This window comes from Heteronotia binoei, chromosome 1 (genome assembly GCF_032191835.1).
Source record: "Heteronotia binoei isolate CCM8104 ecotype False Entrance Well chromosome 1, APGP_CSIRO_Hbin_v1, whole genome shotgun sequence".
In the NCBI taxonomy this organism is placed as follows: domain Eukaryota; kingdom Metazoa; phylum Chordata; class Lepidosauria; order Squamata; family Gekkonidae; genus Heteronotia; species Heteronotia binoei.
Window position 1 is genome coordinate 251,393,845 of NC_083223.1, and position 21,791 is coordinate 251,415,635.

A 21,791-nucleotide genomic window follows, 5' to 3' on the forward strand; every position below is an offset into this window, starting at 1 on the left:
CACTGGAAGTCATGGAGTAAAAAGACAGGTCCTCTTGTGGATCAAAAACTGGCTAATTAATGGGAAGCAGAGAGTGAGTATAAATGGACAGTCTTCACAGTGGAGGACAGTAAGCAGTGGGGTCCTGCAGGGCTCAGTACTGGGTCCCATGCTCTTTAACTTGTTCATTAATGATCTGGAGTTGGGAGTACGCAGTGAAGTGGCCAAGTTTGCAGATGACACTAAATTGTTCATGGTGGTGAGAACCAGAGGGGATTGTGAGGCACTCCAAAGGGATCTGTTGAGGTTGGGTGAGTGGGCATCAATGTGGCAGATGAGGTTCAATGTGGCCAAGTGCAAAGTAATGCACATTGGGGCCAAGAATCCCAGCTCTTGGTAAGTCTCTGAACTAGCAGAGACTGACCAAGATAGAGATCTTGGGGTCATGGTAGATAACTCACTGAAAATGTCAAGACAGTGTGTGACTGCAATAAAAAAGGCCAACGCCATGCTGGGAATTATTAGGAAGGGAATTGAAAACAAATCAGCCAGTATCATAACGCCCCTGTATAAATCGATGGTACAGTCTCATTTGGAATACTGTGTACAATTCTGGTCATTGCACCTCAAAAAAGATATTATAGCATTGGAAAAAGTGCAGAAAAGGACAACTAGAATGATTAAAGGTTTGGAACACTTTCCCTATGAAGAAAGGTTAAAACACGTGGGGCTCTTCAGCTTGGAGAAACGTTGACTGCGGGGTGACATGATAGAGGTTTACAAGATTATGCATGAGATGGAGAAAGTAGAGAAAGAAGTCCTTTTTTCCCTTTCTCACAATACAAGAACTCGTGGGCATTCAATGAAATTGCTGAGCAGTCAGGTTAAAACAGATAAAAGTACTTCTTCACCCAAAGGGTAATTAACATGTGGATTTCACTGCCACAGGAGGTGGTGGAGGCTACAAGCATAGCCAGCTTTAAGAGGGGATTGGATAAAAATATGGAGCAGATGTCCATCAGTGGCTATTAGCCACGGTATGTGTGTATGTGTGTATGTGTGTGTGTGTGTGTGTATATATATATATATATATATATATATATATATATATATATATATATATATATATATATATATATATATATATGTGTGTGTGTGTGTGTGTATATACACACACACACATATATTGGCCACTGTGTGACACAGAGTGTTGGACTGGATGGGCCATTGGCCTGATCCAACATGACTTCTCTTACGTTCTTATGAAGGAGCACTGTGGAGTGACTGGGAGGAACTAGAGAGTTCTATGAAGCTCTGCAGATGTGGGCTTCAATCCACTCCTGCAATCATGTTCTCTTTTAGAACATAAGAACATCAGTGGGGCCTGCTGGATCAGACCAGTGGTCTATCCAGCCCAAAACATGGCTTCACACAGTGGCCAACCAGTTGCCCTGGAGGGCTAAACAAAGAATGCATAGAGACTGAAGTCTTTCCCTGTTGCTGTCTCCCAGCACTGGTATTCTGAAGTTTGCTGCCTCTGTACATATAAGCTCCCCAGCTAGTAGCCATTAATGAATGTCTTCATAATATGTCCTTTCATCCAGGGCTTTTTTTGTAGAAAAAAAACAGCAGGAACGCATTTGCATGTTAGGCTACACCCCCGGATGTCACCATTGTTCATATAAGGCTTTTTTTTGTACAAAAAGCCCAGAAGGAACTCATTTGCATATTTGGCCCTCTGATGCCAAGCCAGCCGGAACTGTGTTCCTGTGTGTTCCTGCTGAAAAAAAGCCCTGCTTTCATCTATGTATGTGGCCATCACTGCCTCCACCGGCATTGAATTCCACAGTTCAATTACTTGTTCTGAAAAGTATTTCCTTTTTTCTGTCCTGAACCTATTTCGAAACAATATTATTGGGTGCTCTCCAAGTCCCTACTATAATGGAGAGAGAAAAAGCCCCCTCTCTTCCATTTCTCCATATAACACTGCACCCCACTCCAACAAAAGGGGGAAAAAGCCATTTGTTACCTTCATGCTTGAGATGAGATGAATGGAGAGTCTCAGTTAACTTCCTACAATTAGAAAGGATTCTCTTACTCATTTATCTCCTGTTTTGACATATTTATTGCTTTACTGTTGTTCTCCCTTAATTAAATCCAAACAACTGCTCACCTTATATACTTAACTTGTTATTCCTGTTTGTCTCCTCATATCTTAAAATATCTTCACCATGTTGCTAATTTGCTGTTCAGCCTCTTTTATGGGAGGGGGGGATTTTTGTATTTTATGTGTGTGTGTTTGTGTCTGCATATGGAAGTCATGTCAACTTCTGGTGACTGACCCCTACTGGGGCCTGGAGGATATTCAGAGAGGTGGCTGAATAAAGCCTGCCCTTGTCCTCCCAACTGCTGATATTTCAAGGAGGTCTCCCATCCCAGTACTTGCCAGAGTCAGCCCTGCTTAGCTTCTGATATTTGTCAACATTGGGTTATCTTCCATTTCTATCTATCTGAGGAAGTGTGTGTGCACTCGAAAGCTCACACCTTGAATAAAACTTTGTTAGTCTTAAAGGTGCCAGTGGGCTCTAACTTTGTTCTGTTGCTTCAGACCAACATGGCTACCCACCTGGATCTAACAGATTAGAGTGGAAAGGTGTAGTTGCCCCAGACTGTAGCTGTGCTTCTTTCTGTTCTCCCTATTCTTGCAGGAGAGGTGGTTACACCTGCGTGGTATCATGCAGTAGTGTTAGCATCTCCTACCCACCACCCACTATTTCTGCAATATACATACTTTCTGGTAGCTACTGTCGTGGGAGGCAGTAAACAGAGTAGACATGGTGGGGCAGGGAAAAACAGTTGCAGCAGTCCCAGATGGAGGTACAGACCCCTCCTTCCCTCCCTGGGCTGTGTGTGGTGCATTCTTCTTGTACCGCCCCCCCCCCCCCCGGCCTTGGTAAAGTCTCTTTTTTGGTGTCTGCATCCTGAAATGACATGTCTGTAAAGGTTCTAAGCAGAGCAGTATTAACACTTGGTGGTGGAAAGTGCTGTCAAGTCACAGCTGACTTTGGCAACCGCTTAGGGAGTTTTCAAGGCAAAAGACGCGCGGAGGTGGTTTACCATTGCCCGCCTCTGCATAATGAGTCTGGGCTTCCTTGATGGTCTCCCATCCAAATGCTAACCAGGGCTGGCCCTGCTTAGCTTTGAGGATCTGATGAGACTGGGCTAACCTAAGCCATCCAGGCTGTAGCAATCTGTGTTTTCTTCCTTGGCTGTTTGTGCTTAGTGCCCCTGAGCTGTGCCAATGCCCTTTCTATGCAATTTCTACCACCAAATCCCCCTCCATTTGTGTTCTAAGTGTGTCCAACTAGAAACAAGAGAGATATAGCCCCATATCATGTTATCTGAGCTATGGCTTTCCTGGCTGGGGTTTACATAGTGTGTTGATGGGCTGTGAATGGATTCAGATTTAGTTGCTATCATCAGCTATGCCAGTGCTTGGGGGGGGGCACTTTTAAAAAACTTCCATGGGCCTCTACGAGCTCTTATTGAGATACGCCAGGTTTCTCAATGCTGTAACATGGTGCTGGTATCCAGGTTATGCCCAGGGCCAGGGAGATTTATGAAAACAATTAAGCCTAACTCTGTCTATAATACTATCATGAGAGCACTGGGGTTACACTAGCAAAGTGCCGGCACAACTTGGCACAGATGTATCACCAGATCCGCTGGCATGTCTTCAGGATATACTGGAGTATCTTCTGATTAAGCCAGAACAGAGCTTAATAGCCATCCTAAACTGTTTGGAGATGAGGTTTAGGATTATACTGTAAATATATTTAATATTGAATCTGGGATATAAACCCTCTCCCCTCCACAAACTCTCCCTCTTCCCATAGCCACCCTCTTCTCTAATGAACTGTTGTATGCAATGAAACAGGATGCATTGTAGCCAATGGGTCAGTGATATGCAGATAAGCAGGAACACTGCAGCCAATGGGTGAGTGTTTTTGCAAATCTCCCTGGGACGTGATTTACATGTGTCCGGTGCCAGCTCATTATTAATCACCTGAGCACGTCCTGATTAAGGGCCCTGTCGTCAAGGCGACACGCTCAGATAAGGCAGGACGTGTTATCGTGGCCACCCTGTGCCCAGCAAGCTGGTGATGGGCACATTCATTATTCACTTTGGTGGTGCCAGCAAGTGGGGCTCTGGCTGGAATGGTTTGCAGAGTTTTCTCAATGGTGGTGTTTCTCAAACCTTTAAAACTTGCGCTCGCACACACACACATTCCAATGCACCTTCTGCTACTATAGTGATTGTGTTTTGTGGTCTCTGCAGCCGGATCAAGTGTTCCACGAGTGGGTAGAGGTCACAATATATAGTGTGGACCCCGCCCCCATTGCTGACCTGTGACCTAAGGGAAGCTTAGATTTGCTTCAAAACTAGGGTTGCCAGGTCCGGCTCAGGAAATATCTGGGGATTTTGGGGGTGGAGCCAGGAGCAAGTTTGTGACAAGCACAATTGAACTCTGAAGGGAGTTCTGGCCATCACATTTAAAGGGACAGCTCTCCTTTTAAATGCCTTTTCATTGGAAGTGATGGAGAATGGGGGCACCTTCTCTTGGGGCTCATAGAATTGGACCCCCAGTCTAATCTTTTTGAAACTTGGGGTTGTTTTTTTTTTTAGGAGAGGCACCAGATGCTATGCTGAAAATTTGGTGCCTCTACCTAAAAAAGATAACAGCCCTCCAGAGCTCCAGAAACTCACAAATTGATTCTCCATTATACCCTAGGGGACTAGTCTCTGTAGGGTATAATGGATTGCCCAGTGGACTTTGAAACCCCCCCCCCCTGTTTTCTGATAACCTTGAAGGGGGGGCTTCCAAACCAGAGGATCCCCTGCCCCAAGCTGGGGATTGGCAACCCTATGCAGAGCAATGGAACATGACGTCTCTTATATCATCTGAAAATGCTTTAGGTCAAAGCACCTCTCTCTGCCTATGCTTCCCAAATGAGGTTGTTGCGTGGTTGGAGGTGTGAGTGAGAAGCAGAGGTGGTCTGCCATTGCCTTCCTCTGCAAAGTCTTCTTTGGTGGTTTACCTTATAAGTGCTGGCCCTGATTAGCCTCCAAGTTCTGATGAGATTGGGCTATACCATGCTGCCTTCCCTCCCCCAGGCAATTTGAACCAGTGAGGGTCCATTACCAGTGGGCATTCAGCCAAATCAGAATTGGCTGCTGGTGGAGGAAGCTCCACCTCCCCTCAGGAGGAAGCTCCACCCACCCTGCAATTCTGCACTAGCTCCTGACTTCTGGTCTTTCACACCTCAAAGTGAGAGTTCAAGTACTTGGATAGGGAAGGGCTTGTCTGTGCATGTGCATGCTTGTGATATACAATTTGGGAGTGTGCAGAAAGAAGAGGTGTGTATGTGTATGCACACAATGTGTGCTCCCATGTGGCATTTAGTGTATACCCGTGTGGCTGCAATATGACAACCTGAGAGTGTGCTGATGTGCAGCTGTTCAGAAATTTGACAGGTGGGCGTGTGCAACACTTGGAAATAATGTGGGAAAAGAACCTTTGGGCTGTATTCATGCGGGAGCGTGTGTGTGGGTGCGCACATGGTAAAGTTGTGGTAGTAAAGGGATACACGTGCATGAGATCTGTACAGTGGGGTGTGAGGCACGTCTTGACCAAAGACTGTGTGGTGGGTGTGGTGTGACGTTCATTCTCAGACACTGCACAATTGTGAAGCACTTTGCTGAAATGGCGCAATGTGAACATATGTGTGCAATGCAGTATGCTTGGGCCTCTCTGTTGAATGATGGGATTTAGCTGCCTGTGTCTTTTGCCTCGTCTCTGTTCCCTGCCTTGAGGAATGATAGACTTCTCAGCATCTCCTTTGGGATTTATTCTTTCCACTACACTATGCAGATTGGATTTTGGGGAGGAAGGGGGTGGGAAGAATGTGTGCTTTTGGGTATTGGTCAAAATTAATGTATGAGAGTGAGAGAAAAAGGGGGCGGCTGAAATAGCAGAAGGCTACAGGGAGCTATGGGACAGGTCATACAACATTAGCAGAAGGGCTATCTACATGGGAGAAAAAAGGAAAAGAAAAAGAAAGGAAAGGGATCTTTCTCTCCCTCTCCCTCCCAGGCTAGTTGGCAATGAGAGCATCCCCCTCTATTTTATTTCCCCCTGCTATGAGACCACCCCTCCTTTTCTACCCAGAGACAAATCTAGTTCGTTAATGGAGGAGGGGGGGCTGCAGCAGTCAGAACAATATGGCCGCCACCGTCATGCCTGAGGGATCATTGGAGTGGTCTCCATGGCAACGGGAGGAGAGAGCAGCATCCTAATGCGCCCAGCCTCCTTTTCCTCCTCCGTGCGGCTCAGGCGCTTGGCAAGATGGGTCAGGTCAGCACCCCCCCAGGCACTGTGGCTTCCAGACCCCTCTAGCATGAGCCAGGCATGCTTGCTCTTGCTTCCCAAGCACCCCCTCCAAACATTCTTCCAGTTATTCAGCTTTTGCCTCTCTTTTGGTGGTGGTTGTTGGGAGCTGGAAAAGGCTGGGTGTCTCACCCACGCTTGATTTATATAGAAAAAAGGCCAGGCCTTTGGAAATTCTGCTATTTGCTTGGCCAGAGTAACTGCTACCCTGCCCCCCTTTCAAATGTGAGTGTGAGGCGACAGGTACTGCTGTGTGAATTGGCTCATTTGTCTGAGTCATCTGGGGCCATTTGCCACACTGGTCCCTCCCTCCCCACTCCTAAATTTCATGGGTTAAGGGCTGGTTGGCTATTAGTGGGATGATCTTGAACCAATTTCTGACTCCACAACTCTCTCTAAAAATCAACACCCCTTTTTTTTTGTTTTACCCACCAGAATTCTCTCCCCCACCCCCAGGGAGCCCTTTGTTGCAAGCCCCATCTTCCTTCCTTCCCAGGACAACAGTGTGCTAAATGGAGATGAGACTCCCATTTAGCGGGAGGGAAGTGTTGCATTGGACAGGGAGCCTGAATTCCTGAATCCTTTGACTGGAGAGGGGGTGTTAGTTGGGCTCCTGTCTCAGCTTTTGAGGGGATTAATGGGTTGGAGAGATTGGGAATCAGAACGCCTGGACCCAGTTTTTGGGTTTTGGAAGGGAAGGGGAATTGTCCAGCTGAGCAGAAATGATCAAATTCAGGGACTTGACTACAATCCTGAGGTGCTCCCCAGAGTACAGTGTCTCCTTCTGCCGTCCTTGTTCAAGCCAGGGTGTAGCAAACACACAAACCTGCTACTGGACTCCAACTTTGTTGTATTGCTTCAGAACAACACAGCTAGCTACCTGGATCTGCCTTGTGCTGAGGCAGGCCAGGGTCTCCTCTAATAGGCCACAGCTTTCCAGAGTCTCTGACAAGAGGTCTTTCACTTCACCAACTGCCTGATACTTTTAGTTGGAGGTTTTGCAGATTGACCCAGGGACCTTCAACATGCTTAAACTGATGCTCTACCACTGAGCCTTAGCCTCATCCCCCCCAAATTTTTTTTAAGAATGTGTAATGGCACTTTTTGCCCTGTACAGAATGGCCTTTTCTGGTCACCCAGAAACCTCTGCCAGCTCCTAAACATCTGGTTTTAGGGTTACTAGCTTCCAAGCCAGGAAGCAGGGCCAAGACCTTTTGGGTTTAATATCCAGCAGGCCCAGCACTAGGGGTTCTGGTGCCTCTAGGCTGAGACCTGCTTCCCCGCCCCTCCATTCCTTCTTGTGCACGCAAAGGGCACACGGCCCAATGATGTCACCAGAATTGACGTCATTGGGCTGTGCGCCCTTTGCACGAGCATTCAGGCTGGCCCTCCCCTGCTTCAAAGGGAGCTGGCCAGCCTGAGCGCTTGTGGGAAGTGTCATTGGCAGCGTGCGCTTTGGGCATGGGGAGGTGGGTGTGGGGAGTTGGACAGCAGCGAGCATGGGGAGGCAGATGGCAGTGGGCACGGAGAGGTGGACAGCAGTGGGGGGAGACGGAGGGCAGTGAGCATGAGGAGGTGGACGGCAGCAGGGGGAGATGGAGGGCAGAGGGCACGGGGAGGCAGATGGCAGTGGGTGCAGGGAGACAGAGGGCAGTGGGTGCGGGGAGATGGAGGGCAGCGGACACAGGGAGGTGGACGGCAGCCAGGGTAGACGGAGGGCAGTGGGCACGGGGAGGCAGATGGCAGCGGACACGGGGAGAGGGGGCATCTCATGGTGCCCCTAGGCCAAGTGGTGCCCAAGGTGGCTGCCTACTTGGCCTGCTCCCACACGCCGGCCCTAATCTCCAGTTGAAGAGAGGAGGGTAAGGCCAATTCCCAGCAAGTTAGGGACAACATGTATGATTTCCCCTCTTCTTCTGCAGTCGTAGTGCTTGGTATTTACCCTGTTATCAGTTTTCATCCAGATGACATCTGACCCAACCTGTTGGTTTCCCATGCTTCCGTTGTCCTTATCCCATTTCTTCCCACAGCTGGTTTGTAGAGATTTCTTTGCCATCAATCGTCATGACAATGCCATTGAAACCAGTGTGGGTAGCTGGGACCTGTTTCCCCCCTTCCAACCAGGAGAAAGTGTTTCTTAGAAATGACCTCACAAACCCCCCTGGCATTGTCAGACCTTGCCTTGGCTTCTCTTTCAGCAGTACCTGCATGAACGTGGCCTCTTGCAAGACCTTCCTGCCCTTGACTGACCTTTCCAGCCTCTCCCATTCTAGTAAAAACCAGGCAGTTGTAATCTTATGTTTTTTCTTCCCCTTTTACTGGCTTTGCAGCTTGTAATCTCTGCAGTTAATTCTTGGAACTGTAGCTGTTTCCATTCACTGGGCAGGTTAGAGAAGGAGTGATTGAGGAGAGTATTATGGATGGGTGGCTTTGGATGCCTTCTGTGGGTGGTATCAGGTGACCCCTACCCTTTCTAATTTTGTTTGAAGCGCTAAGATACCCACCCTCCGTAAGGTACTATCTCCTTTTGGCAATCTGCGTGGACAGGAAATGCAAATATCTCCCATTCTCTGAATCTACTATAGTAAAACTGTTTTCTCACAGAGATAGAGAAGAGACTAGCCCCCTCTTCGAAGCAGGACAGGGAATGAGAGGAGCCCTTAGTTACAACGCCCAGCCTGTGTGTGGTTCTGTATTTGCACGACAGCCTGTTCTGCTTTCCCGTTGTGTGCAGCTTCAGACAATTTTGCTGCTCTTGTGTGAGTTTGTATAAGGAGCGTCTGAGAGTGGTGAACGAACGCAGCCACTTTGGAGCTGAGGATGCTTGGCAGATTGATTGGCAGGGGGTTGGTTGAAATGCGTGTGTCTTTGAGGGGAGGGGGCGGAGTGAGAACCCCTCATTTCCATGAAATTGTGTGCTTGTCGGAAACAGCTGCCAGCACAGGGTCTGAAGCTGATGCGGAGATGAGCGGTGGCAGAGGGGTAGCACGGAAGGAATAGCAATGCCCCCTCGCTCTGTTCTTGTCCTCATCCTTAAGGAGCAGAGAAGGGGATGAGTGAGAATCCTTCCTCCTAGCAGCCCTCTGGTTTGACTTGTTCCAGTGATCAAGCCCCCCACCCCACCCCCTGCGCCACTGGGGCTCCTGTTCTGCCTTGCAAGATTTGCAAGCCAGGAATTCAGTAAGGATCTCTAGCCTGAAAATGTTCCCCAAATAATGTTGCTATGTGTGTGCACCAGGGCTTTTTTTTTTTTAAAGCAGGAACGCAGAGGAACACAGTCCCGGCTGGTTTGGCATCAGGGAGTGTGGCCTAATATGCAAATGAGTTCCTGCTGGGCTTTTTTCTCCTGTGTGAAACAATGGTGATGTCAGGGGGTGTGGCCTAATATGCAATTGAGTTCCTGCTGGGCTTTTTCCCCCTGTGTGAAACAATGGTGATGTCAGGGGGTGTGGCCTAATATGCAATTGAGTTCCTGCTGGGTTTTTTCTACAAAGAAAGTCCTGGTGCACACTGTGGATTGAGAGTGTTCTGAGGGGCAGTCTTCACCTAAAGGACATTGGGAGGGGCTATGGCTCAGTGGAAGAGCCTCTGCTTTGCTTGCAGAAGGTCCCAGGTTCAGTTCCTGGCATCTCAAGTTTAAAGAACCAGGCATTAGGCAATGTGAGAGACCTGTGCCTGAGACCATGAGATCCACTGCCAGACTAAGTAGACGATACTGACTCTGTTGGACCAAGCGTCTGATTCAATATAAGGCAGTTTCATGTGTATTCATATGGAAGGTCAGTTCACTGTTTGGACCACAGCTAAAGGATGGCTTATTGCAAAAACGACTCCTCAAAACCCATGATTAAAGAGACTGGATTTTAACACTTTGCGGTGGAGAAATATGAATGGAGCAAAGTGACTGTGGGTGAAACTCTGCTTAAGTACAAAAGCCCGAACAATTGAGGAGGTGTTTTATTCCCTCTTTCCCCAGACAAAGTAAATGTTGAGGTTGATACTTTGCTCTTCACTGAATAACATGCTTGTAGGTGGAAGAAAGAAATGTTACTTGCAGTCAGGGTCTTATTATTATTCACACCCATGCAAAGAAGTCCTCCAAACCTGCTAGACCACCACCATGTTAGGCACCTGCCTGCATGCACGTACATTTGCCTCTTCCCTGCTCGATCTCCCTGTGGGGGGGAAGGCTTACTCACCTTAGCTGACCAGGTTTGGTGCTGTTGAGGAAAAGCTCTCTGTCTGAGTTGCAATTGGGGGAAACCTCAGTGCTTCAGTTCATATATATGACAAAATGGGGGAAGGAAGTTATTCTCTTCTGCCTTGATTGTGACTCCAGGTCCAGGGGTGGAGACTAGGGTGGGTGGGAAAGGGAGTGATTGCAGATTATAACACTGAATAAACGAATGTGATCCTCTGATGTGTATATATATGAGCCTGGAAGCTCACAGTCTTCCCTCCCTGCCAAGAGTTCCACCTCCTGTGAGGTTCTGTCCCAGGCTGCCTCTGGCTCTTCAGAAGCATTACACTGGGGGGTGGGGCATGGCAGTAGTGGTGGTACTGGGCATTGATGCGGAGTTCCTCTTAACCAAAGGTTGTTACAAACAGAATGGTGGGTGAGATGCTTTGGTTTGGGGGGAAATTGCGTACTGATTTCATTGACACCAAGGGTGGATCTTTTCCCACCAGTGACCTCCCCCCCCCAGTAGAGTGACAGAGTTTCCACAGAAGGCTGGCTCTCCCTGGTCTTGTTACCACTAACGCTTTTTCTTCCTGGAGCAGCGTGCTCAATTCCGAGGTTCGCAGGCCGCAAACACAACACTCTCCCCTCAAGGCTGTTTGGTTTATGTGTTTGTTTCTTCCATTTTTGTTGTTTTTGCCTGGGAAAAAAAAGCATTTTCTCTCCCTGGGCGATGCAGCCATTTGCCCTAAATGCTTTTTTTTTTAACCCGAAAAGAAACCAGACTTTCTTTTTTTCCCTGTTCCCCCTCTTGTTATTGCTTTGGTTCTGTCCGGGATTTTAAGTTTCTTCTCCTCTCCTTTCTGTTTGTTTCGGCATCCGACCCTCAACCCCCTTCCCTCTCTCTCTCTGCCGGGGGCCTGGATGTCTGTCACAAGTTAAAAAAAGCTTTTAAATTGTGGCAAAGAGGGGAAAAAAACCCTCCTTTTTTCCGTGCGTTTATATGACTCGTCTTTTTTCTTTCTTTCTTTTTTTCCTTTCCTTCCCCCTCAAGGTCCAGCTCACCTGACGTTAAACAGCCAAGGTATGGTTTTAAGTTTCTTTCAACAAACAAGTTTTTAATTTTCTTCTGTTCTCCTCCTCCCCAGTCTCTTTCCATCTCTCCTCCTCCATTTCTCTCTTCCTTATGCTCTTGATTTTTCTCCTCCCATTCGCTTTCGCCCATCTCATCCCACATTGGTTTCTGACATTACCTAGATCTCTTGCTTATGCAGCTGAGTATTTTTAAAAAAAAATTTGTTATTTTGTACATCAACGTTTATTAGATAGAAAAAAAGCATGTTTTGGAGAGAAAGGCAAAGAAAACTGTATTTCATCTCTGCGTCGCTGTGGAGCTTTGATGAACTGTGTGACTTATGCTGATGATCTGATTATTAACAGCCTTCTGCGGCTTGCTTCATTGATTGCGTTCTTGGGGATTCATCCCGAGGCTGGCACAAACTGGCATTGCCTGCCAAAGACATAAAGGGCTGCTGGGCTGGCTGGCTTATGGTAGCCAGGAGTTGAGCTGGTTTGCTGGCCTAGTGAAACTGGACAGGCGTTTTCTGCCATGGGTACATCCCCTGCCCCCCAGTCCCAGGGAGAAGGCCCAGAGTGACTGCATGGTGTACTTCCTTTACTTATTTAAACATTTATCTGCAGTTTCTGAGTAGGGATCCAGAGCAGCTTCCTGAGGGAGAGGGGGAAGCCACAAGCAAAGAACAGGCAAAATAAAAAGAATTCAGTTCACTCCAGGGCTGGGCTGGGATCTGTTGTGGAGAGAAAGGCTCCAACATAGAGGGCCAAAAGCATCATGCCCCATGCCTAGGGTTGCCAGCTCCAACGTGAGAAATACCTGGAGATTTTGAGAGTGGAGTGTGAGGTTTGGGAAGGGAGGTACTTCAGTGAGGCATAATACCATACAGTCCACCTTCCAGAGTGGCCATTTGCTCCAGGTGGGGTAGCCAACCTCCAGGTGACACCTGGAAATCCCCTGCTATAACAGTTGATCTCCAGACAACCAGGATCAGTTCCCCAGAATAGAATTGCCACTTTGAAGGCTGGACTCTATGGTATTGTACCCCACTGAGGTCCCTCCCCTCTCTAAGCCCTGACCTCCCCAAGCACCATCTCCCAAATCTCCAGATATTTCCCAACCCACCTTGTCTCCAGGTGAATTGAATTATGTTGCTTGGAAAGTAGCTGTAATCCTAGAAGATCTCCAGCCATCACGTGAAGGGTGGCAAGGCAACCCTACTCAGGCTTAACATCTAAAACTAGAAGGGAGACAAATGCTCTGCTTTGGTCTTCTACAGCTGGCAACCATGTTCTCACAATCCCACCTCCCTTCTTCCTCCAAAGTGAGCAAATGGAAGGTTTTCAAGGCTAGGCTCCTTGTTGAGTACTTTGACTTTTTGGTGGCTTTCTTTTTAAAATTCAGTTTGATATTTCGTTCTGTAGGCAGCAGTAGAGTACTGTGGCTTTATACCCACATAGGCTACAGTTCTGTGTGGTCCCCATGGCTGCTTGGGTAGGGACTAGGTGCTTGCACTTCTTTGAGAGGAAAAGAAGTAGTCGTCCATGTTTTAGTCTTAGAAGAAGATGAGAAAACAGCTGGTTTTGATAAGTCCACTGTAGCCAACTTTTGTTCTGCCCAAGAACAGAACAGTAGTAGATATACATTCAGCAGTCCATCGGTTACACAGTGCCTGTGTTTATGTGCCTGTTATTGGCTTAATAACTCCTCGGGGATCTCCTGATCCAAAGTGCTCCAGCTGTTTTCCAAGAAGATAATTCCACTTTGATCATTTAGGAAGAGGAAACCACCCCTCACTACCCAAAGGGCAACTGCTGAAACGTCCACACCCCTCCCTGCATCAAATGCCAGGCCAGATAGAAAAGTCCGTGAAATGTGCTGCAGTTTAAGCTGCTGTCCAGGGAATAGAAATGGTTGTGGGTCAGTCCCCATCTCTGTCGAGGATCTAACTCTACAAAACACTATATTCAGACCTCATTCAGGTCTTCCAAGGGGACTGTCAGTTAAATGTGCCTCCATTAGGGTCCCCATTAGGAAGAAAGGTGGGGTATAAATAAAGCAAATAAGTAAAATGTGTGTGAGAGAGTTTCTCCCTGGTGGACTGCTTGAGTCTCTAGGGCATTCTTCATGCTGAAACTGAAACTGGGCTGGTGGCCAGGACTGCCCCTCCCAGCTCTTCAATCCTCTTATTATAAATCTTTTTCTCTGTGATGATCAGGGCCGGCAGGTCCATTAGGCAGCTTTAGGTGGCTGCCTGGGACGTGGCCCGGGGAGGGGGCACCGTGTTGGGCTCTCCCACCCTCCCTTACCTCCATGGTAAGGGGAATAGGTGAGCCAGTGGCATGGCACAGCTCCTGTGCCTCAGAACATGCTGCTGCCCGGCCACCATTGCCTAGCCACCATTGCTGCGTCTCCCACCTTCTGGAAGCTTCTGGGAGCTGGAGTGATGATGGCCTGGTGGCAGATGCACATGATTTGAAGCACAGGAGACATGCTGCCCTGCACTGCACTGCACCACTGGGCTTATTGGGGAGGGAAGATGTGGGCAGTGGGGCGGGACGGGACAGTGCCCTCGTCTGGGGTGCCGCCCTTGCGCCAGCACTTCAGTGCTGGCACTGGTGATGAATGGCATCAACATGCATAGCCACATCGACCCCACAGGGTTGTTGTGAGGATGAAATGGAGAAGAACAATGTGAGCCACCTTGGGTCCCCATTAGGGAGAAAGGTGGGATATAAATAAAGCAAATAAGTAAAATGTGTATGAGAGAGTTTCTCCCTGGAAACTCCACTCCCAGATGCATGGGTTCTGATACAAGATCAGTTCCCCTGGAGAAAATGGTGGCTTTGGAGGGTGGGCTCTATGGTATGAGGTATCAGAGATGAGGACTGTTCCACAGCTGTTCATTCATACTCCTTAGATAGTGGCCTAAACTGCAGCTAAACCGTGGCACATGGAGAGAAGATGATTATGCCACTGCCTGTTGTCCCTGAGTGAATGCCATTACCCCCACTAGGAGAAGTTGTACATACCTCATCAGTATGCATGTAGCAGGAACTCCTTTGCTTATTAGGCTGCACGCCCCCGATGTAGCCAATCCTCCAAGAGCTTACGGGCCATTTTGTACTGTAAGCTCTTGGAGGACTGGTTACATCAGGGGGGTGTAGCCTAAAATGCAAAGGAGTTCCTGCTACAAAAAAGCCCTGCACATGAGGGACATGGAAGCCTTTTCTTTTTGCATGCTGTGTTCCCAATTCAAATTACTGTGTTCCTGACTTGAATTGAGTAATAAGGAACTCGTAAAAGCATGTGAATTGCAAGGACCTGGGTAAAAAATATAATGTGTAGTCAGGCTCTGAGGATGCTCTTTTGTGGACAAAGATTTATTAGAGCCAAGCTATTAATAAATCCAGACTTCAAAACAAACCGAACCAAAAAACAACAACCAACCACTCACAAATGTTTGTGAGAATGGGAGGCTAGTTTCCTCTTTAAGATGTTTTCACCATTCGATTGAGCCATGCAGTTACATTACAAGCCTCCTCCATTTACAAGACTTGGGGATGGACAGCAAAGTCCTGCAAAACAGGACACACACTGCAGCCATAGGCAGGACAGTCATGTTCAACAGATAGCATGGAGACCTTTCTGCGCCAAGGGACATCAGACCAGACAGAGAAGTGTTTTACAGGACTGGGTTGTGGTTCCAGTTAAGAGGTAGGGAGATCCAACATTATGGGGCAACCAGTGCGCATATCTCTGTGCGCTTTTGCTTTGTGGGCATGGCTCTAAAGTGGGGTCCCCAGCCTTTTGGAGCCTGCAGTCACCTTTGGAGTTCAACCATAGGGTGGCGGGTGTAATCAAGGACTTTTGGGGTAGCAGAAACTCCTTTGCATATTAGGCCATGCCCTTCTGACGTAGCTAATCCTCCAAGGGTTTATAGTAGGCCCTGTAAGCTCTTGGAGGATTGGCTACATAAGAGGGGTATGGCCTAATATGCAAAGTTTCTGCTATGAAAAAAGCCCTAGAATCACAAAATGGCTCCTGCAGGAGGTAGAAAATCAACTGCAAAATGTAAAGTTGAACCCTTCAAGCTGAATAGTCCATAGTAGCTTGATCTCTAAATCTTGCAAGCTAAGCAGGGTTGACCATGGTCAGTACTTGAAAGGGAGATCACCAAGGAAGACTGCGGTTGCTGTGCAGAGGAAGGCAACGAGAAACCACCTCTGCTTATCACTTGCCTTGAAAACCCCATGAGGGGTTGCCACAAGTTAGCCGCGGCTTGATGGCTCGTGTTCTCGATGGCTCATGTTATTTGAATAAATCTTCGGCATTTCAGGCAAAAGCTCTCTGTTTAACTGGATGCCTTTTAAAATGAACATATTGTTTTAAAGTTTTGTAATAGCCTTCATTCTTTATAAACCAAACAAGTACATTAACAAACAATTATAGCTGCAACAACAGTAACTGCGAAGCCTTGTCTCAGTAAAGAAACACAAAAACCTATCAACGTTATTAACGTCTGTAAGAATATTAGAGAGTAATTGCATCTACCGGCAGGGAAGTATCCGGTAGTTTCCCTTTAGAGACCATATAGTTTATAGTTTATAGCCACCATATTTCCACAAAACCTGAACAGTCCTCCCCAGTTTTAAAGTATTTTTAAAATATATACAGATAACCTTCAGTCATGCAGTGAAGATCCTGGTGCTGTGGTGGCTGCTGCCACCAAAGCAATGTTCTTTAAAAGAAATATGCACAGCCAATCAGCTCTCCAGTGGCCAATTAGAAGCCAATCCCCAGGTGGGGGCAGGGGATCCCCCAGTTTGGAGGCCCTTCAGGGTCATCAGAAAGTGAGGGGGGGGAGTGAAATGTCTGCTGGACACCCCATTATTCCCTGTGGAGACTGATTCCCATAGGGTATAATAGAAAATTGATAAGAACATAAGAGAAGTCAAGTTGGATCAGGCCAATGGGCCATCCAGTCTAACACTCTATGTCACACAGTGGCCAAAAAAAGGAGGTTCGCAAGTGGGGCTAGAAGCCCTTTTGCCTCCCCCTCCAAACACCAAGAATACAGAGCATCACTGCCCCAGACAGTTCCAATAACATGCTGCTCCATAAGTGGCTATTAGCCACAGCATATTATTGGAACTGTCTGGAGCAGTGATGCTCTGTATTCTTGGTGCTTGGGGGTGGGGGTGGGGCAAAGGAGCTTCTAGCCCCACTTGCGAACCTCCTTTTTTTTTTGTCACTGTGTGACACAGATTGCCGACTGGATGGGCCATTGGCCTGATCCAACATGGCTTTTCTTATGTTCTTTTAAATGTCTTCCCTCCATTGGAAATAATGGATAGGGGCACCTTCTTTGGGGGCTCATAGAATTGGACCCCCTTGTCCAATCTTTTATAAACTTGGAGGGTGCTTTGAGGAGAGGTACCTCAGATGCTATGCTGCAAATTTGGTCCCTCTTCCTAAAAAAAATAGCCCAGAGCCCCAGTTACCCTCAGTTCAAGAGGGTATTGGATAAAAATATGGAGTAGAGGTCCATCAGCTATTAGCCACAGCATATTCATGGGACTCTCTGTCTGGGCTGTGTGATCCCTTTAGATGTGATGGCCACAACTCCCTTTGGAGTTCAATTATGCTTATCACACCCTTGCTTCTGGCTCCACACCCAATGTCTCCTGGCTCCACCCTCAAAGTCCCCAGATATTTCTTGAATTGGACTTGGCAACCCTACGGCTGAGCAAAAGGTCCATCTGGTCCCGCTCTCTTTCTAAAAGCACTTGATGAGAGCCAGGAAAGGTGTCGAGGGGCACCACATTGGGAACCCTTGCTCTAAGGGTTACTCTGCTGGCTATCAGTCTAACAAACTCAGGGCCAGCCCTGCCACTAGGCAAACTAGTGGCAATTGCCTTGGGCACTGGCCTTCTGGGGCGCTGAACTGAGCACCCCCATGTGATTTGGTGACACTATCAGTGCAAGAGGGGAGGTACCAGAGTTAGCCTTGCCAAGGGTGCCAGACAGTCTTGGGCCAGCCCTGAACAAACTGCAAATGTTGGGAACATGTTAAATGTCTCCTCCCAAAGCACCCTGGGAATTGCAGTTTTGTGAGGGTTCTGAGGATTTTCTTTGGCAGAGAGTCCTTTCATAAACCCGCCTCCTCCCCCTTCTGGTTGACTTGGATGTGTTTATGAGGAAGTAGGGTTCAAATAAGGGGACTGAAGAAGAGAAGCGATGGATGCCTCCAAGTGCTGCAAGGCCCAGGATTGTAGGTCAGAATCAGGAATCTGAGCTGTGTCTGAAAGGCAGTGGGCAGGCATGCTGAGTGAGTAGATAGATGGTTTTCAGTGTGATTGATCTTGTTTGCTGCCAGAGACTGCTCCTCTGGATAGAAGTCAGTGTGCCTCCATTTTTATGGGTAGCTTTCAGGTGATCTAAACTCTTTGTATTATGTAAATGTTTTTAAATTGAATCTATGTAAAATTACAATGTTGTAAGCCGCCCTAAGACACTTCGGTGAGAAGGGCGGGATATAAGTTCAAATATAAATAAATATAAATAAATAAATTTGTGATCATGAAGCATGGGGCTCCCAGCACTTCCCTAAGCCAAGGCAAACGGAAAACCTCTTTTGCTCTGTCTTAAAGGGGAAAGGTGTACGTGGGTTTGGGCAGAACCTCATTTGGAAGGTCTGCCCACCAATTTGAGGGTAGAACCGAACTTTGCCTGCAAAATGGTCCAACTGAGCCATGCTTTAGTGGGCCTTTGAGAAACCTCCCAGCTTAGCTCATCGGTGAGCCACTTTAATCTGTAAAAGCAGAGGGGTTGCCAGGCCACAGCGGCCAGAATGATTCTTATATTGTTGGCACTTTTGCACCAATGTGACAGAGGCATAGGGAGGAGGACAGGAACACTAGCAAGTAGAGTGGAGACAGGGTGGAAAGCAGCATGGACACAGTAGAGTTTGCTTCTCCCACACCATGTGTGGAAAAGGTCTTAAACAGCCAACAGTTCTAGACCGGGCTGTCTGTAGTGTATTTAGTAGCAGTTCAGCTTAGAGCAGGGGTGGCCAAACTTGCTTAACGTAAGAGCCACATAGAATAAATCTCAGATGTTCGAGAGACTCAAGACAGGAAGGGAGGGAAGAAAGCAAATAGATGGGGAGAAGGAGGTGGAAAGAAAGCAACTTTAAATGCATTCTCCAAGCTGCCAGCTGGCTTTGCTTGGATAAGTGATCCAAGAGATGTGATCCAAGAGACAACGCCTTCTCCAAGCCAGACAACAGGGCTGTGGGGGCTTTGAGAGCCACACAATATGTGTGAAAGAGTCACATTTGGCTCCCGAGCCAAAGTTTGACCACCTTTGGCTAAGAGCCTGCAAGGACATGAGTAGTGGTTACTAGGGTTGCCGGGGCATGACCTGGCAACTGGTGAGAGATGGGAGAAACAGTAGTATCGGTTTTGCAGGGAGTAACCATAGAGTTTTGGAACAGATTTTGAGTCCAGTGGCACCTTTAAGACCAACAAAAGTTTATTCAAGGTATGAACGTTTGGGTGCATACACACTTCTTCAGAATATGAACACACAAAAGCTCACACCTTGAATAAACTTTTGTTGGCTTTAAACATGGCACTGGAATCAAAATCTGTTCTGTTGCTTAAGACCAACATGGTTCCCCAACATGACTCTACAGAGTTTTGGATGAGTGCTAGAATGCTCATTAGCATGATTAATGAGAAGTGATATCATCACACAGGAGGGCACTCTAGCATTCCCCTCAAACTCTGTTATTTCACTGTAGAGTTTGGGGTGAATGCTAGAGTGTGACCCAGCATGATGATGTCACTTTTGGGTTGTTCCAGAAGTGATGTCATTGCACCAGGGATGTTGATAGTGCCTCCTGTAATTTTTCCCAGACATTTCCTCCTGCTGCCAGCTAAGACATGGCAGGCAATGAGAGCTGGGACAGAAGATCCTTTGCCTCCAGTGGGAAGCTGCCAATCCTATTGGTTACTGGGTCCAGAGTAACCAGAGACTGTTGAAGCCACCTTGCTAAATGCATTATTTACATTGGGATCCCACCTTTCCTCCAAAAAGTCAGGGTGGCATGCAGAGGGATTATTGTGTTGTCCTTGCAACAGCCCAGTTGGTGAGCTTTGTAGCTCAAGCTACCATTGTCATTTATCTGATTGTTTTATTGTTTTAATATTGTTTTGTTTACTGTCTATTTTATGCTGCTAGCCGCCTTGAGTCTGTACAGAATGGGCGGGATATAAATATAGTGTAAATAAATAAATAAGCTGAGTAGGAATTTGAACTCAGGGCTGCTAAGTTCAACATGATCTCCATTTATATTCTGTGCCTGCTGGACAGCATCTGTCCTGCATTTAAATTGAAATCGTTTCATGAATCTAGGTAGAGCCACTGTTGCATCACAGTGCTGGACTGTGACCTGGATTCAAATCCTGACTCTGCTGTGAACCTCACTGGGTGATCTTAGGCCAGTCCCTCAACCTAGTCTACTTTGCAGGATTGTTGTGAAGATAAATTGGAGGAGGATGGAACCATGTGCATAACCCAGCACATCTTGGGGAAGGGTGGGACCAAAAACTATTACCGGTGCCTCCAGTTCCTTGCTGGTAACACTCATCCCAGGCATGCTGCTGCCCCCCCATGACGTAGAGCAGGGGTGGCCAACGGTAGCTCTCCAGAAGTTTTTTGCCTACAACTCCCATCAGCCCCAGCCAGCATGGCCAATGGCTGGGGCTGATGGGAGTTGTAGGCAAAAAACATCTGGAGAGCTACCGTTGGCCACCCCTGATAAGATAAGAACATAAGAACATAAGAGAAGATCAGGATCAGGCCAATGGCCCATCCAGTCCAACATTTTGTGTCACACAGCGGCCAAATATATATATATATATATATATATATACACACACACCCTACGATATCCTCCTTTTTCTCTGTCCCTCATGCCAGGTTGCATTGAACCAACCTGCAACCTGACAACAGTCCCAAATTTTGTTTTGGCTAACTGTGGTCTGCAAAAAAATGCTACTAGCACAAGCATGATGCCAACTGCGTTGCAAATTTAATACTGGCTAAAGGTCAGTCCTGTATTGTAAAGAGGATCCTCACACAAGAGGGGAGAAAGGGTGGAAAGCTCTCCTGATCACAGCTACATAAGTGTTGTAAAGTCACAGTGAACTCATGGTGACTCCAGCAAGGGGTTTTCAAGGCAAGTGAGAAGCAGAGATGGTTTGCTGCTGCCTCCCTCTGTAGAGCCTTCTTTGGTGGTCTTCCATCCAAGCATCAGCTTCTGAAATCTGACATCCCTCCCCCGGCTTGGTATTTAGGCAGCTGTTTTTGCCTGTTGAGCCTTAAGCTCTGAAACTCTAGCTTCTTCCACATGAGGATTTTCCTTACACGGAGAGCAGGAACCCCACACACTTAAAGGGAACATCCTCATTAGTTTCTTGCTCAGTCTGAGCATGACTTGTGGACTTTCCAGGGATTCCCACTTCCAACCAGATCAAACATCAACCCTCTTTGATCCAGTTCAGAGGGGGAAGTTTGGAAAGCTCCGCTCCGTTTTCAAAACAAGCTCAGGGTAGCTCTCTGCCAGGTGCTATTCTTCCCCTCTTTAGTCCTCTAAAGGACACGTTTCCCTTCCCCACCCAATTGTGCTGTACCCGTGCTCTGCTGCAAAGTGGAAAGTAATAAGAGGAAAGACCTGGTTCCAGATTGCAGATGAGAAGGAAGAAGTGGTGCGGTTGTTGTCATGCTGCATTTTTGTGCATGTGCAACTAAAGGGAGGTTCAGGAGGTAGTGGCAGCAACGAATGAAGCAAGAGGAGATTTGTGTGAACGAGAATTGCAAACGGGCCTGGGGGAGAAATGTCCTGCCCCTTTAATAGAGGCTTAATGCATGGGAATGGGCAGCTGAAGCTTTCCATGGCATGGAGGTAGTATCTCCTGGTAATATCTCCTTGGAGGAGGGTGGAACCATTTTGCCTCTGTTAAAGTGACAGGACTCCCCCCCCCTCCAGGCAATTGGGAACCCTAGGTTCTCACCTGTTCCTTTCCTACATGCTGCTGTT

General features: G+C 47.5%; 1 protein-coding gene across 2 annotated transcripts in view; it reads left to right on the forward strand.

Annotated features, from left to right (window-relative positions):
* NRXN2 (neurexin 2) overlaps positions 1 to 21,791 on the forward strand; it is a 468,353-nt gene that overhangs the window by 111,540 nt on the left and 335,022 nt on the right. Inside the window, exon 4 of one of the 2 annotated variants that reach the window (XM_060252607.1) lies at positions 11,663 to 11,692. In XM_060252607.1, coding sequence (XP_060108590.1) covers positions 11,663 to 11,692 — 30 coding nt within the window. Of the gene's footprint in view, positions 1 to 11,662; positions 11,693 to 21,791 lie in introns of those variants that run through there. The other variant, XM_060252583.1, reaches the window with a different exon arrangement.